At 37.3% G+C, this 15,995-nt stretch overlaps 1 protein-coding gene across 1 annotated transcript; it reads right to left on the bottom strand.

Annotated features, from left to right (window-relative positions):
• AGA (aspartylglucosaminidase) lies at positions 1-15,535 on the bottom strand (the record flags this gene model as incomplete). Its single annotated transcript, XM_010178297.2, has 9 exons — positions 1-187; positions 1,033-1,166; positions 3,301-3,408; positions 4,239-4,314; positions 6,381-6,495; positions 7,470-7,582; positions 13,738-13,850; positions 14,497-14,650; positions 15,403-15,535. Coding segments are annotated over 9 exons (1,047 nt in total), but the record flags the coding sequence as incomplete, so codon positions are not given.
• Positions 15,536-15,995: the final 460 nt, after the last annotated feature.

Raw genomic sequence — 15,995 nt, 5'->3', positions numbered from 1 at the left:
AAATAAACAAATATTTTAAGAAGTAACACCCAGGGAACCTTAGTACTTTCCTCCTCTAAGAGTGGATGTTAATAATATAAAATAAATTAAATGCAATCTACTACTTGCTCAGTTGGCTGACTTAGCAAAGGGCTAGAAACCATGAAGTGAAACTGAGTGAATCCTGGAATTTTATTACATGCAGCACCTAGGAAAGAAAAAAAGAAAGAAAGAAAAAAAAGTATAATTTGCTACATTTAGGATTATTGTCTTTGTCATTGTACTTTATCATCTAATGAATCAGTTACTAATTCTACTACAATGGTGTAATTATTCTTTTACAATCTGTTTAACCCAAGACATCTTGAAAGTATTTAAGTAAAAATACAGTGCTACTGACTGCTGTAGTGCAATTAATGCCCTGATAATACAATGCAAAACAGCAACCTAAGTTAAGAAAATATCTCTCTCTCTCTTTCAATCCTGATTAACTTAATGAGTTCCTCCAACACTAATCTCTTAAATACAGAACTATGGGAAATAACAGATGAAAGAACAGCAATAAGCAGTCTAACTAAATAAGCTATGTTGATTAGCAAATTATATTTCCTACTGATCTAAGAGTTCACTAATGAGATGCCTGGCACAATGACTGATCTTGGACTGCTTTGAAGATATGCTTAACATTCACATTCTCCCTGCCTTATGCCGTATCTAGGGGAGGCATAAGCATTCTTTTTTAAAACCATCAAATTAATCATACACAGCCCAGGAAAACACATGAAGGTTGTAAATATTTTTGATTTTTACTAAGACTTGCATAAATTTTCTGAAAGTCTAAGACATCAAAATGCAGAGGAAAAATTAAAATATCTCAAGTCCACACCAGAACACAGTTGCCTTGCTAACCAGCATTTGATGTTACGAATGGTCAGTATTGCCGCAGTGTTCAAAGAATAATTAAAGACCGCTGCTTTAAAATCCACCTTCGGTTTTGCACTTCTGTGACCTGGTTAGGGTCAACATGCTTTGTCTGTTAAGCGAAATACATACCATAACTTCCAGTTGTATTGGCACATATAACAGCGCCAAAGAATGTTGGAGCATACTTCTGGATTCTGGAAATAACTTTCTGACAGGCTACTGCTGGGTCTGTTCCCATCCTCATATACTCCACAGCTTGGTAACTACAAAAAACCACAACCCCACACCCAGTTAGCTACACTCAGGCTATATATTCTAAAATACCATTGAGAGATCTTGATTTCTTTGAAGAATAGAAACACATAATAAATAATCTTTAGTGAAACTTCATATTGGCAATTATTACTAAAGTTCTACATGAAAAGTAATTAGAAATAGGACTAAAATGGACTGCAAGATGTCATCTATGCCATCTATCATTCTAAGGCAGGACCAAGCCTGGGATAACTCTGATCATTTGCAGTAGAAGAGGTTAAGAAACAGGTCAGTTAAAGAACTGCAAAGGAGCAGTGAAATACTTAGTAGCTTTTATTTTTCATTGCATGATTAAGTTTGACATTAAAAGTTATCACTAGTTTTCAAAAAGGTGAATGTTGATAATTTTTTGAAGAACACTGACCTCCAATACTACATTACTGACAAATTATTGATTTCAGTAAGCATTAAAAATATTTCAGAAAAAACCTTAAAGTTTCTGAAAACCTCAGAATTGACACATTGTCTTTATTTCATGAATACAAAGGTACAATGTTTTGGTCAAGACATTGAGCTACCTTCAATTATTTTCCAGGCCTATTTAAAAAAATCCTTACTCTAAACAAAAGAGTAATTCCTTTCTATCTACAGTATCATTAGACAAATTACTATATGGGCATTGCTTGAGATCAATCGGTTGCATTTCCAAAATGTCCTCAGAAGCAAACAAATTACTTTTGTTGTTTTTTCTTTCAGAATCTGAAGATTAAAAGATAATGCACAATGTATACTTACAAGCAAACAACACTAGATTTTGTTTAGATGAAAGATGCATGTACCAAGACCAACTCTTGTTACAACTAAGACTCACCTACAGATAGCATTAACTATAGATGTTATCAAAGTACCAGAGAAGAGAACTTATCTTGCATTTTGAGATTCCCTATCATCTTTGATTTATTCTAACAATCAAATAGACTCAAGTCATCTAAAGGTAACTATCTGAATATAAAGCTGTATTTCACAGGTGTCTCTTCACTAATCAAAAACTCAATGAGATGTTACTATCTCAAAGAAGGCAGACAGAAAATATTAGCAATTTTGCCTTTTAACTGACACCTCCTTCACTTCTGGCAGGTCAACTCTTTAATTTGCTTTCATGTGGGAATTCCAAACAATATGGAATTAGGAAAGATCTGTATCTACAAGCAACCTGTGATTAACTATTTCGTCTGAGCTGCATTCTAAAAACTGTTGGTGCCAACAAAAATGTTTTAAGCATTACAGCCAAATCCTTCAGGCTGCTAAACTGTAATGTAAGCTTTTATTGATTAGCCTCGTAGTGGAGCTCAAGTCAACCTACTACTGTTGGTATCTGATACCTTGGAATAATTCATGAAGATGTCAATTGCCTTTTATCTCAAGACCGGCTTGGAACAGCTTGAAACTCATTGAGGACATCTGTAAATATGCAACAGCTAGTAGGCATTCATAACTGCCAGAGTTTCAGAAAAAGCACCTGAGTAATATGAAGGCCACTGCTATACATTCCTTCAAGCATCAGTGCCCATTCTGTTCAGCACAGACTTCCATAACTCATGCCTGCTGAGACTGACTCACAAGAATGACTGTCAAGATTCAGTGATGAAAACAGCCATATTTTATGCAGATTATGCAACTATGATAGCACTAAAACACCTCTTCCAGTTTCAAATTAGATGCAACTACATACGATTGTTATAGTGACACCTCCCCACACTCCTGAGTAATCTGAGGCTCACCCCACATCCTATCTACAATTAATAACACTTATTTCCCACACAACAAAACACTTTGGAGGAGAAAGCTAATCAGTATTTTATCTGTTAAAAGCATGCAGGCTGGGAATATACTCATTACTTGCTGCCTGTTTGTTCACAGCTTGGCAGTATTAAGGGATCTGTCATCAAGATATTTAAGAAGTCACTTCTTTTAAAATAGATCATAACAATGACTTGATTCTGCTACTGTCCTTTCCCCTCCCATTCCTTCCTTTACTCCCACTCCAGTTGCCAGTAAGTCAGACCGTCTTTTTAATCAATTACTTAAGTTTGCCGAGTTCACATTTTGCTAGAGAAAGCTAGCAAAGTCCTAAGGACAAACCTGGGTAAGAAGCGCATCATGATGTCACCATCCCCAGTAGCTGCAGCTCCTCCGGCTGTACTATCTGCATAGGACCCTGCTCCAGCTATCGGAGAATCTCCTACACGGCTGTAGTGAACAATGGGAAAAACACAGAAACTGTAAATAACAGAAAACTGTAATTTACTAATTCCAGTGGGATTGCATTAACATAATAGCTCTTGGCCTGATACTGGCAAGTTCTTATGACTTGAGCACAGTTCTAACTTTGTCAACCTTACTGTCTCAAGCTGCATTAGTGTTAAACCCACAGGAGAACAGAACAAGTAAAGAGGTCACTCCACTGCAGTCAGAAGTTTTGTCTTAAAACTACCGATAAAAGTGATCTGTGATAACCTGACTGACCTGAGGTTTAATCCACCTCCAGTGCTCAAGTGTTTGTTGTTATACTAACTATAGTAAGGGCAGTAAGGTTTAGCCAGTGGACCACAGTAAGCAGCTGGGGACATTAATATGCTCAATATAACTTGTTGCTAAATCTAGAAGTTGTCTGACTTGGTTGACAGATAAGATTCCTAACTGGGTAGAAAAAAAATCTCAAAGACAAAATACAGGCCTTGGGCTCTGATTCTACGTACATTTCTTCGGAGACTGTGCATCTCTCTAAAATGCTTATTTGGCTCTAGAGCCTTGCCTTACAAGCTGTCTCACAACTGTGCCAGTCATTTGTGTCTCTGTATGGTGAATTAAGAGTGTTGAAAAACAAGCACTCCCTCAAACAAACACAAACCATCTTGCAACTGAATCAGCTTCTTATCATTAGGATTTATGGCAGTGCCCAGAAATAAGCAAGGCCATTTTGTTATCATCACAGTCTAAAACATATAAACTTTAGATAAACTTAACATAGGAAAGGACATGTGGAAAAAAAGGTATTTTGTAAAACCAGAGATACTAACCCCGGAATTTTGTGGACTGCACCATTAGTAGATGTCCCAGAAGCAACAGTTCCACTCCCACCGATTACAACCATACCTAAAATTTTCAAAGGGGATGAAACATGTTCAGAAAGACTCATAACAAATTTATTAAATGGACAGTATGGTTATCAAACAGAACCACAATACCCAGACTATTCAAATTACTGATACCCTGAAATACAGAAAAGTTATACTCTTCAAGAAAACAAGTTCTTTTCAAAACACATTTGGAAACTTTCTGAATGTATTACAAGAGCTCAAAAAGGAATCTAAACCAGTGAGTGCTACACACTGTTCAGAGCTGTATGTTACTGCTGCACAAGCAGTCACCGTCTCCTGATATATATACACCTATGTTAACCAGTAGAGAACAAGTACCTGGTGTCACCACATCTGCACCAGTACCAGCAGAACAACAAAGTTTGGAAATCGTGCTTGAGGGAGATAAAAAAAAACCTCAGAAGGATGAGCTTAAATTAGGCAGAAGGTGAAATACTGCCTACCAAAGTAACAAGAATCACATAACAGGCAATCAAATGTGTGGATGAACCCATCCCTTGCTAATTTTGTGCCTTATCAGCACAAAGCCACTGGAAGCCACTGCTTCATATTAGAGAAGCTTAGATTGCAGCTTGGAAAAGGATTTGGGATCAACTGCTTCTCCACAGACCAAGACTTCACCTTTTAAAGAGAGGGCAAAAATTGCTGCTGGCATCAAACTCCAGTACAAAATGAGAGACAAAGGCAGAATTCAAAGAGCTGAATTCTGGTTCTCTGACCTCACTAAGCAGTAGCTCCTTCTCATAGAAAAGTTTTCTGACCTGTAGAAGCTAAAAACATAGAGGCACTAACTCTATGGCCACCATTAGCCTCTGCAAAAAGACTGGAAGGGCACCAGTTCCTACCAACTTCCTAAATGCCTTCCTAAGTTCCTTTCTGAATGAAGACTCTTCTCAAAATGTGTTAGTCAAGGAGACATTTCATAAATAAAACAGTGTCGTGGGAGAACCTGAAGTACAAATACAAGTGCCATCATTTACTGCAAAACTTTAGGATTTACTGCAGAAGTTTAGGACTACTTAATAAATACATCAATTCCTGAATTGTATTTAGCAGATTCCCCTCTCATTCTGACGCTCCACAGTTTCTGAGTTTTCTAGCACATTCTGAAGACTATAGATCCCACAAAGAAAGCTACCTACCAACTTAAGAACTTTGTAGGTTGCCTGACTTCTATAGAACACTGATTGGTCATTAATAGGGTGGACTGGAAGCAATGCAGAAAGATTCACACTTGAAACAACTTGTTAACTCCTCATATTGCAAATACCATCAGACAAAAATTTCACAATTGCTCAACTGAGAAAACTCCAGAGTAAATCAAAAAGTGCATTTCAAGACTATGAAGTATAAAGCTTTGAAAAACATGAATCTGTAACTGCTGCAGTCCTTTGGCTCATCTGCTCATTAATCAGTTTACAGGCTTAGCAATTAACAGTCCTCAATCAGTAAACTCTCAGAAGTTTTTGGGACTACTACTACTAATTTGTTTTAAGCGTAGTAGTTTCTGTAGAAATTTACTGATTTAGTCAAAAGCCAGAATAGAAGAAAAATGAAAGTAAGATTTATTTTATAAGTTTAAAAGCTGTTTGACAAATTTCTTTTGATTGGCAACAGGACTAACTGTTTACTCATTTCTTCCCCCACCGCAAAGCCTTTTAAGTTTGTCTGACAGCTACAGGGGAGACGTAGGTACCTATGTTTACCATAATCAAGATAAAAGTAATTATTTTTAATCTTGATCAGTTTTCTAAGCGTCCACAGCTGCCCAAGCAATTTAGCCAAGGTATCTGAGGGAAAAGCAGTAGGGCAATGAACAAATAGCTAAGGGCAAAAAATGAAGCAAATGGCTGGGCAGCCAGTGGACTGGAAAAAAAACCCAAACAAGTTCTGCTTTAGGCACTCCATCCTAACACATAAATAACAGAAACCTGAAATCACTATAAATAGGAAATAATGCCTATATGAAATACTTTTCTTTAAACTCAGTATGACTTAATCTGTAGTGGAATGAGGAAAAAAAAAAAAAAAATCAGCATCAGAGTTACCAAAGGTTGTTACCAATAGTATCATGATTAAGAACACTTCTTTGTGAGATGGTCTGTTCTTCTTTACAAGTTACTTTTTCAGGCCGTTTGTATGGTCCACAGGATTTTGCAGAGTCTGGTACCACATTCTGTAATTATTTTGTGTTTTGCATGAGTAATATATTATGCTTCATTACAGATAAATTTAAAAATACTACAATCAATATCTATAATCTACTACACAGGTATCAGATGCCCAATACTTAAATTTTACAGCTGCACTGAAATCTTGCATGTTGTCTTGCTTAAAAAATAAAGACTGACTTCTGGTATTACATGGTGAGAAGTTTTTACTACTAGAAAGTTGTGTTGTTCAAATTAAAGATTCTCCTTTGCTCAACTGACTGGTTAAAAAAAAACCCAAAACTTCATTCTTCAGCAAATGAAGAAAATGTTCAAGCTAAAAAACCCACCAGATGAACTGAGCTTGTTTTGCTAATGTTAAGTCAGTATCGCAGTCAAGATATTTTCCCAACTGAAAAACAGAGTATGTATTGACTTAAAATGGTTCAGCAATGCAGCATTTCATATCCAAGAAACAATGAAGACAATGTACAAACATGTAGAAATCTGCGACATCAATCCCAAACCAAACAAAAAACCAACCAAACCAAAAAACCAAACCAGCCTCATCACAATAGGTAAGTTTAATGGACAGCTGAACTAACCCAATGTGTTCACACGCCTGCACAAAGCCCCTCTAACTATTTTAAGGACTTTAATGGCTACTGTAAGATCTTCTTTCAGAAATTTATACTTGCATCAAAAAAACATGCACTGCTTTGTTTAGTTTGAGAAGTCCTGTCCAAATTTAGAGGTAAAAAAATAAAAAAATTTCTCACAAGGTCAAAACCAGCAGGATCCGAGAAAGAGCAGCTAGACACATACTCTTTCTTCCCAAGCCTACCAAATGCTTGGAAATTCCAAGTTTGTTCTGTTTAATACGCAAACCATTTTTGTCCTTCATATGTAAAGCATAACTTCAATATAAGCTGAAAGGAAGAGGCAATACTGCATTACTGACTTTCTAAACCCCAACTTCACCACCACCAGTGCACTGTACCTTCCAGTAGTTTGGCTGACAGCTTTCATTAAGCCACTTTGAATACACCGAAAGAGACTTTTGGGTAGTTAAATCTTCATATGGAAACCCCATTCTTACAGCAAACATGGAGGCTTAAAAAGCAACAACAAAACAAAAAATATTAATTTATTCACATTTTAATATATTTTATGATAATACATTAATGTAATGTTATCTAGAAATCAAGAAATTCTACATTCTCAATGGAGATGAGAAATAATGTCTCCAGGGAGCAGTAACAGCCATTATAGCGATGTACAACTGCAGTAACACACTCTCCCTTCACTGGCAACATCCAATTTCCTCAATTCACTGTAACTATTTTAACACATACGAGTTTTACCATTGAAAGAGAAACAAATTCAACTTGTTAATCAACTGGACACAAATAACCCAGAGCAAGAGTGGCCTAGGCTATGCATGTCACAGAAATATTTAAATAAATTAAAATAGTCTATTATAAATAAATATAATATACTATTAAATAAATAATAGTATATTTTCCTTCAAAAGCTAGCCTTTTGTGAAATGTAAGTAATATAGTGGCACAGCATTCATCACTATAACACTGATACTTGCAGAAATCAATCCACCAGCTTACATCATAATACACTTCTTCCTTGCAGCTTTGAAAGTGATTGCTTCCTTGTTTTGAAAATTAATACAGTATGTGTCAAAGGAGCAAAAGGAATACCAACACAAGCAATAAAAGAATGCTGCACTTCTAAGAATGGCTTTTACAGTTAGGGAAAGGGAAAAGAAAAAAGATCAACTATTCTTTCACCTTTTAGTTGTAGATACCTTTGATATTACGTAGTAACAGATACTGTTGCTAGATATAGATGCTTGAACAATTTATATTACCAATTCTTGATAGCAGTGTCACTATAATGCACAGCTAAACAAGCTCTTCCAGTCTAAGAATTAAGAAAAGCCTTCAATTATTTCTGGACAGCTTTTCTGTGTTTTTCTTGAAAACTGACACAATTAAAGTCTCTTTGCACTCAAAGCAAAAGAAAACTGATAGCTTCAATTAAACAGATATTTATTTTCCTATTTCTAGAACAAACAGGCAGGAGTTTTTGTTGGGTTTTTGTCTGTTTTTTCTTTTTTTTTTTTTTTTTTTTTAAGGTAAAATTGTGCCTGTGCATGTTTGTCAGTCATTTTTTCATGACTTTTGGAGCCTTGTTTCTGTTCCATGAAGCAGAGTTGGTCATTTTTCCTCTCCTGAACTTTTTACTTCGATTATCAGTCTAAGTATTGCTAGGACAAAAAGGGAAAAGGTCAGGCTCACTGTGATTATGAAATTTTCTTATTTATTGGAGACAAACCTGAAAACTCCTTGGCAGATGATAACTAAAATTATTCTTTTCTTCCTTGTTTGTAATCATTCTGCATTGAATGTCCCTCACTAGACTCAGTTCTACACTGGTATACATGACCTTCATTGCCAGTTTTCTATGACCTTTCCTAAACAAATCAGGCAATAAATAAAGTAGCTTTTACCACTGCAGGAACTGATCAGCGTGTTTACCTGTATTTGTTCAACAAAAGCTAAACAACTCATTTTTATGTACCCCACTGTCATTATAAACCTTAGCTGTAAAAACACACCAGCAAGAGTAAAAGACGACATCAGGTTTGACTTGCACGAATTTTGTTGTTCAAGACAGACGCTATCACCACCACACTGTCATCTTCTTCACTGAGTATGGCTTAAACTTTCATCATAGCTTGCGATTAGCTAAATATTGTTCACGTATAACTCACGGGATCAGCTTCCTCAAAGTCCATTTTTGCAAGTTTTTTGTGGAGGAAAAGAATACAATTTATTAAATTTTCATTCACTGGGTGAAAATGATGCAACAATATGACCTTCAGACTTCAAAGGTTATAAAATTTGAATGATTTTTTTCACTGGATAATTATTTCAGTGTTCATAGCTTCTGACTCAGCTTTTCACTTTCAGATCTAGAACCTGCTGATTCACAGTATTTTTTATTTACTAGTTTTGTTTGGGGTTTTTTTTCCCCATGATGGAAATACTGAAAAGGAAATAATTTCAAAAAGAGATAAAAGCATAGGTACAGACATTCTTGAAAGTTAAAAGGGCATAAGTAATCCAGGAAGTTTCTGGAGAGCATCAATAACAACCTCCTGATAGAAGTGACAACAAGAACTGCTCTGCTAGACCTCATACTTACAAACAAGAAAGAGCTTTCTGAGGATTTGAAGGCTGAAGGCAGCCTTCACCGCAACAACCATGACATGGTGGGATTCAGGATCCTGAGAGGAGGGAGCAGGTCAAAAAGCAAGATAACAAGCCTGGACTTAAGGAGAACAGAATTTGGCCTCTGCAAGGACCTGACTGAAAATGTCCCATGAGCCCTGGAGGGAAGAAAAGTTCAAGAAAGCTGGTTGATATTCAAGGATCACTTCCTCCAAAATCAACAGCAGTCTATCCCGACAAGCAGGAAGTCAGGCAGAAATGCCAGGAGGACTGCATGGGTGAACAAGGAGTACCTGGTAACTCAAAGATAAAAAGGGAGTATAAAGAAGGTGGAAGCAGGGACAGGTAATCTGAGAGGAATATCGAGACACTGCATGCAGGTACGAGGTTAGGAAAGCCAAAGCCCACTTGAAGTTTAATCTGTCAAGGGATGTCAAAGGCAATGAGAAGGGCTTCTCTAAGTGCCTAAATGGCAAAAGAAAGACTAGGGAAAACATGGGCATGCTGTGGACTGGGGCAGTGGCTCTGGTGACACAATGCATGGAAAAAGCTGAGTTACTGAATGCCCTATTCACCTTCTTTACTAGAAGACCAGCCTTCAGAAATCCAAGGGCCTGGAGATCTATGGGAAATTCTGGAGCAAGGACAACTTACCCTTGGCTGAGAGGATCAGGTTAGGGAATACTTCAGCAACATGGACATAAGCAAATCCATGGGCTGTGATGGGATGTAGCCACAAGTGTCTAGAGACTAAGCTGATGGCATTGCAAGACCACTCTCGTTTATCTTCAAACTATCAGGGTGACTGGGAGAAAAGCCTAAAGACTGGAGAAAAGCAACTGCCACTCCCATCTTCAAAAAGGGCAAGAAGTAGGACCCAGGGAATTACAGGCCAGTCAGCCTCACCTCTGTCACTGAGGTGATGGAACAATTAATCCTGGAAACCATTTCCAAGAACACAAATGATTAGAAGGTGATTGGGAGCAGTGAGTGTGGCTTCACAAAAGGAAGCCACACTTGATCAGCCTGCTAGCCATCTCTGATGAAACAACTGGCTAGGTAGGTAAGGGGAGAGCAGTGGATATTGTCTGCCTTAACTTCCACAAGACTCCTGACATTGTACCCCATAAGATCCTCATAGAGAAGCTGATGAGTTATTGGCTGGATGAGCAGTGATGTGGACTCAAAACTGCCTGAAGTGCTTAGTTCAGAGGGTGTTGATCAGTGGTATGACAGCTAGTTGGAGCCAGTAACTACCAGTGTACTCCTGGCATCAATATGGGATCCCACACTGTTCAATATCTTCATTAATGATCTGGATAATGGGGCAGAGAGTACCCGCAGCAAATTTTGCAGATAATACAAAACTGAGAAGAGTGGCTGAAGCACCAGGGGGTTATGCTGACATCCAGAGTGAGCTCAACAGGCAGGAGAAACGAGCTGATAGGGACCTTATGCGGTTCAATAAAGAGAAGTGCAAAGACCTGCACCTGAGGAAAAACAACCCCAGACACCGGTATGTGCTGGGGCCACCCAGTGGTAAAGCAGCTTGGCCAGAGAAGACCTGGTTCTGAGAGGCAGCAAGCTGAATGTCAGTCAGCAATACACCCTTGCAGCAAAGGCAGGTAACGGAGATAACAGAGAGCTGGGACTGTTCAGCCTCGAGAAGAAAAGGCTCAGGGCGAGGGAAGATCTCATCAGTGTATAAAAATATCTGAAGGGAAGGTGTAAAGAAGATCAAGCCAGGCCTTTTTTGGTGGTGCCTAGTCATAGGACACAAGGCAGTGGGCACAAAATGAAACACAGGAGGGTCCCTCTGAACAGTGTGAAAAACTTCTACATTCTGAGGGTGACTGAGTTGCCCAGAGATTGTGGGGTCTCCTACCTCAGATATTCAAAAGCCATCTGGACATGGTCCTGGGCAACCACCTCTAGGTGGCCCTACTTGAGCAGGGGCGTTGAACCAGAAGACCTCAACTCCGTGCCAACCTCAACTACTCCGTGATTCTGTAATACATCCTCTTCCTTAAGTTCTCTATGTACCAAAGGTTTTCAAATATCTAAACTTCAATTTTTGAGTCAAAGTAAACAGAACTGTGAAGACTATTTAGGTGTCATGGCACTCTAACAGAATCCATCAGTGTTTTTAACACTGAAAATTAAAATTTCATGTTACTTTCATTAAAACTTTACCGCCAGGAACAATGTACTCGCACATATAAAAATGATCAACTAAACAAAATTAATGCATGCCACAGCTTGCCTCCTCCTCTCTAGGGTCAGTCACTCACATAAATGAAATTTTACAAGACAGGCAGACTTTTCTGGATTATATTACTAAATATATTCAAATAAAAGTGCAGTTTAGTTGTTGGCAAAACAATAAGGAATAAGCTTGGCAATTTTGCATTTTGAATAAAGAAAGCCTGCAGAGATTATATACATTTATATGAAAAGGTTTTATTATTCCAGCCAGCTTTTCTGGTGAAAATGTAAACTGTCATTTTTCTCACATGCTGATTTGAAGGTTCAAATGTATTCTTCTTAAGCTATAGCTTTATATTCTCTTTATCAGTCTTCACCTGGTAAAGACAACTACAGTTTCCTTCATCCAAGTTCCTATTTCCACAGAAAATACATTATTTCACAAGAAATATTATTCTTTCTCAATTTCTCCACTGCTTTGATTCATTGGCTAACATTTATCATCACCATATCCAATTTTTATTCAGATATATCTTCAGCTTTCCTGACTTTCTTTTGCCACTACTGCTAGACAGTTTCTTCTGATGAAGTTCTTACTGACAGCAAGGACTCAGCATAACAGCCTTATCCACTGACTCCATTATGCAAAGAGCTATCTTCTTAGGCTGGAAAATATATTTTTAAATCAGCATTTTAATCTTCACTTTCTTCACCTTCCTTATCTTTTCTGCTTATTCTACCAATCAAAAGTTAAAAATATTTTGATAACTAACAATGATGGGAAAAGGAGTATTTTGAGCATTTCTTCCTCCTCTATTTAACATCTGACCAATTTCTTTTCCAGCATCACCTGTGAAATCTCTTACAAAGCCACTTGTAACCTAATCACAGCCAACTACTCAAATTAAATAGAATCTATATATCTATTTCTCTCTTCTCAGACCTTCTGTCACTGTCCTCACCCCCTTCTATTGCCCTATTTTATTCCATCAAAAAACTACCATTGCACTTACTTCTCTATCATTCTGTACATATTAATTCCTTCAAGAATCTTTTCTTTTCTTATCAGTTTCAAAGCACTTGACTCACCCTTAATGCTCAGATGTTAACTTCCACACTTATCTCCACATTTCTTTCTGAGCAGGCACATACATTTTAAAAGTCCTCAACTGTGAGCCAAGTAACCTTCCACTCACTACCTATACACATCCCTGGAACATACATTTCTTTTGGAGCCAGTATTACTCTAACAGCAGCAGCTCTTATTTTGAAAGCTCAGCTATTGCTCCAGTTTGCTATGGCTCTCTTGTTGTGCCTTATGTAATTTTTTACATTCAAGTTCTTGCTAATATTTTTAAACTATGAAATACAGTAATCATGCTCTATATACACTAAAATATAACTGTAGTGTCTATTAATTCTGTCATTTCTTAGAAAAAGTTACTCTATGTTTTTTTTTAAGTGAAATGTTTACATCTAATAGCGTCTATAGTATCTTGTAGCAAATCATCTTTCATACCTCTGGTATCAGTGACATTAGCAAAGCCTTGGGATTACATGTTAATATTTGCAGTTAAATTGGTGAAAAGACAGTAAAAACTGTATTTTTTTCAATGTCCAAGTAATGGAATAAAATCCAATTCATTTACACGTAATAAGACAGACAGTAAACACTTCTGAATTATTTGACTAGATTCATTTGATTGTCAGGGAATCCTTCCACCTATATTACCAAGATTAATATATGGCAATTTTAACAGGAAGTGTTTTAAGAAGAGGGTATGACTTGGAAACAGATAAAGGAATAATTACCTGATTCTCCCACTAATAACGTATGCTTAGTGTATTCAATGACCTTTCGTGCTACACCAATAGCATTTTTCACATGTCTGAGATCCGCAACTGCCCCGACTTCCATAGTGTTGCTGGAAACAAGAAATATTTTAAACTTATAAAAAATACAAGAAAAAAAGTACATTTTTTATTAACCAAAATCTGTTATCATCTAAATTAGAAAGCTTGCTACTTTAACCTATTCCTTTAATTGTTCTACGCCACAGACAGATGGCATCACAGTAGTAGGGAAAAACTTCATGCATACATTGTTTCCTTTCACAGGCATGGGGATGTTGCTCAAGTAATAACTTTATCCACAGTAATATTTTTCAGTATAGTAACTATTTTGTTACAAAAACTTATAACATGAACCACACACTTACAATTCCTTTTTAATCAGGAGAGCTTTAAATGGTAAATAAAGTATAGAAGACAACTGCTCCAGAAGTTACATATTTACAGAATGAATGTAAAGGGAAACCTTACAGTGGTACAAAGCTATCTGCTTTGCAACTGATATATCTAGAGCTGGATTACTGCACTACATGTGAAGATTCAATAAAAAAACATGCTTAGCCACTCTCCCACCAGTTGCATAGTCTTCCTAGTCCCACAAGTTAACGTATAGCTTGTCCCGCAGTCAGCCCTAAACCAACAAGATCTTGTAACAACCCTGACGCTAAAGTGTGCTAAAAAACTACAGGGATCATTCTTTTCTCCATGTATTTTTCTTACCCATCCATAATCATTGCATCCAGTGTTGTTTCTCCACTTTCATCTGGGCTTCCTCCATATCCCACACTCCCATCGCATTGGTCAATCTCACACTGACCACAGCCTCTCTCAACTGCATCCAGCTCAGAACCTCCTGACTGTAATACTCTCCAAGCTGTAATCAACACAAATAATTAAATGCCACCAGTGAAAATAGTGTCCACTACTACTTTAAAGAATGTTTTAAGGATGGATATCATGCACTATGTAAATGGATAAAAAAGTAAACTACAACTTACAGGTGAAATAAAGTAAAAATACAAATATATTCAAAATAATGTAAAGCATTGCATTTCTAAATAGTTTTTCTTGTATATCTGATTAGTGGTTTTGATTGAGAAATTAAGAAATCATCAAAACTTCCTTAAGAAATCATCATAACCTCCTTTGCCCAGAACGAATAATTAACTTATCACTTCACTGTTTATTTAAAGCCTTTTGGGAGGAGGGAGAGGGGCAAGCAAAACTTTTATCTAAAAAAAACAAACAAACAAACAAACAACCAAGCAGCCCTCAAAAGGTTCATATGAGAACAAATACTAAGTGCCCAGCTGTAGAATAAAAAGATTTAAACCATACAGTGATCTAAAAGATCTAAACCTACATCAGTAACTATATATGAACAAAAAGTAAGTGGAAACTATATACAAGAAATTACAGTCCCCACATTCTGCTGTTCAACCCTTAGTCTTCCTTTCTTTATGATCTAGCTCATGGTGTAGTTTCGTAAAACACTGCAGATGTGCCAGATGACATGACTTCAATAAACTGGGCCTCAAGGCTCTGCACGTATGACATTTCACAAGGTTGGACTTCAGGTAAGATTTTCCAAGATGCCCGAGCTTAGTGCCATTGACAGCTGCAAACCTGCTTCGCCTCCTTGTGCCGGCTCTGGTGCTCCATCATCTGCCAGGCCTAGCACAAGCGAGGCAGCAGAAGCATACAGCCCAGCGCTTTTTGGCAAAAGTAAACTATTACACATGCAACTGCATGATATTGCCTGCACCATGGAAAAAAGTAAGGCTTAATACTTAGCAACCAACTCCACGTATGCTTGTCTTTATTCTGAATTTCAGTGAGGAGTACTGCTCCAATTAATATTCCCTTTATTGCTGTGACTAGCCTTAATACAAGCTTTCAAAAGCTGCAAAGCAAGGGCCTTGCGGTTTTCATGACTATATGTCACTTGTGACCTATACAAGGCTTTACAGGTAACCCATTTCACTAGCAAGGCTTCCCTAACAAGGAATTATTTACAGCCCAACTATGCTAAAGTAGCCTAATGAGTCTTTTTAAGATCAGTACCCACAACTGATTTACGTTGCCATTGGAAAACCTGCTCTGCCTGTCAACAGCAAATCACAAAACAGTACAGAGCTGTAAAAATATAATATTCAAAACCACCTAAACCTTTGGAGGCAAGAATGAATCTTAGAAGGGCACTATTAAAAACAAGTCAC

This window comes from Antrostomus carolinensis, unplaced genomic scaffold, assembly GCF_000700745.2.
Source record: "Antrostomus carolinensis isolate BGI_N321 unplaced genomic scaffold, ASM70074v2 scaffold14271, whole genome shotgun sequence".
In the NCBI taxonomy this organism is placed as follows: domain Eukaryota; kingdom Metazoa; phylum Chordata; class Aves; order Caprimulgiformes; family Caprimulgidae; genus Antrostomus; species Antrostomus carolinensis.
This window is presented reverse-complemented; position numbering and strand designations above follow the sequence as displayed.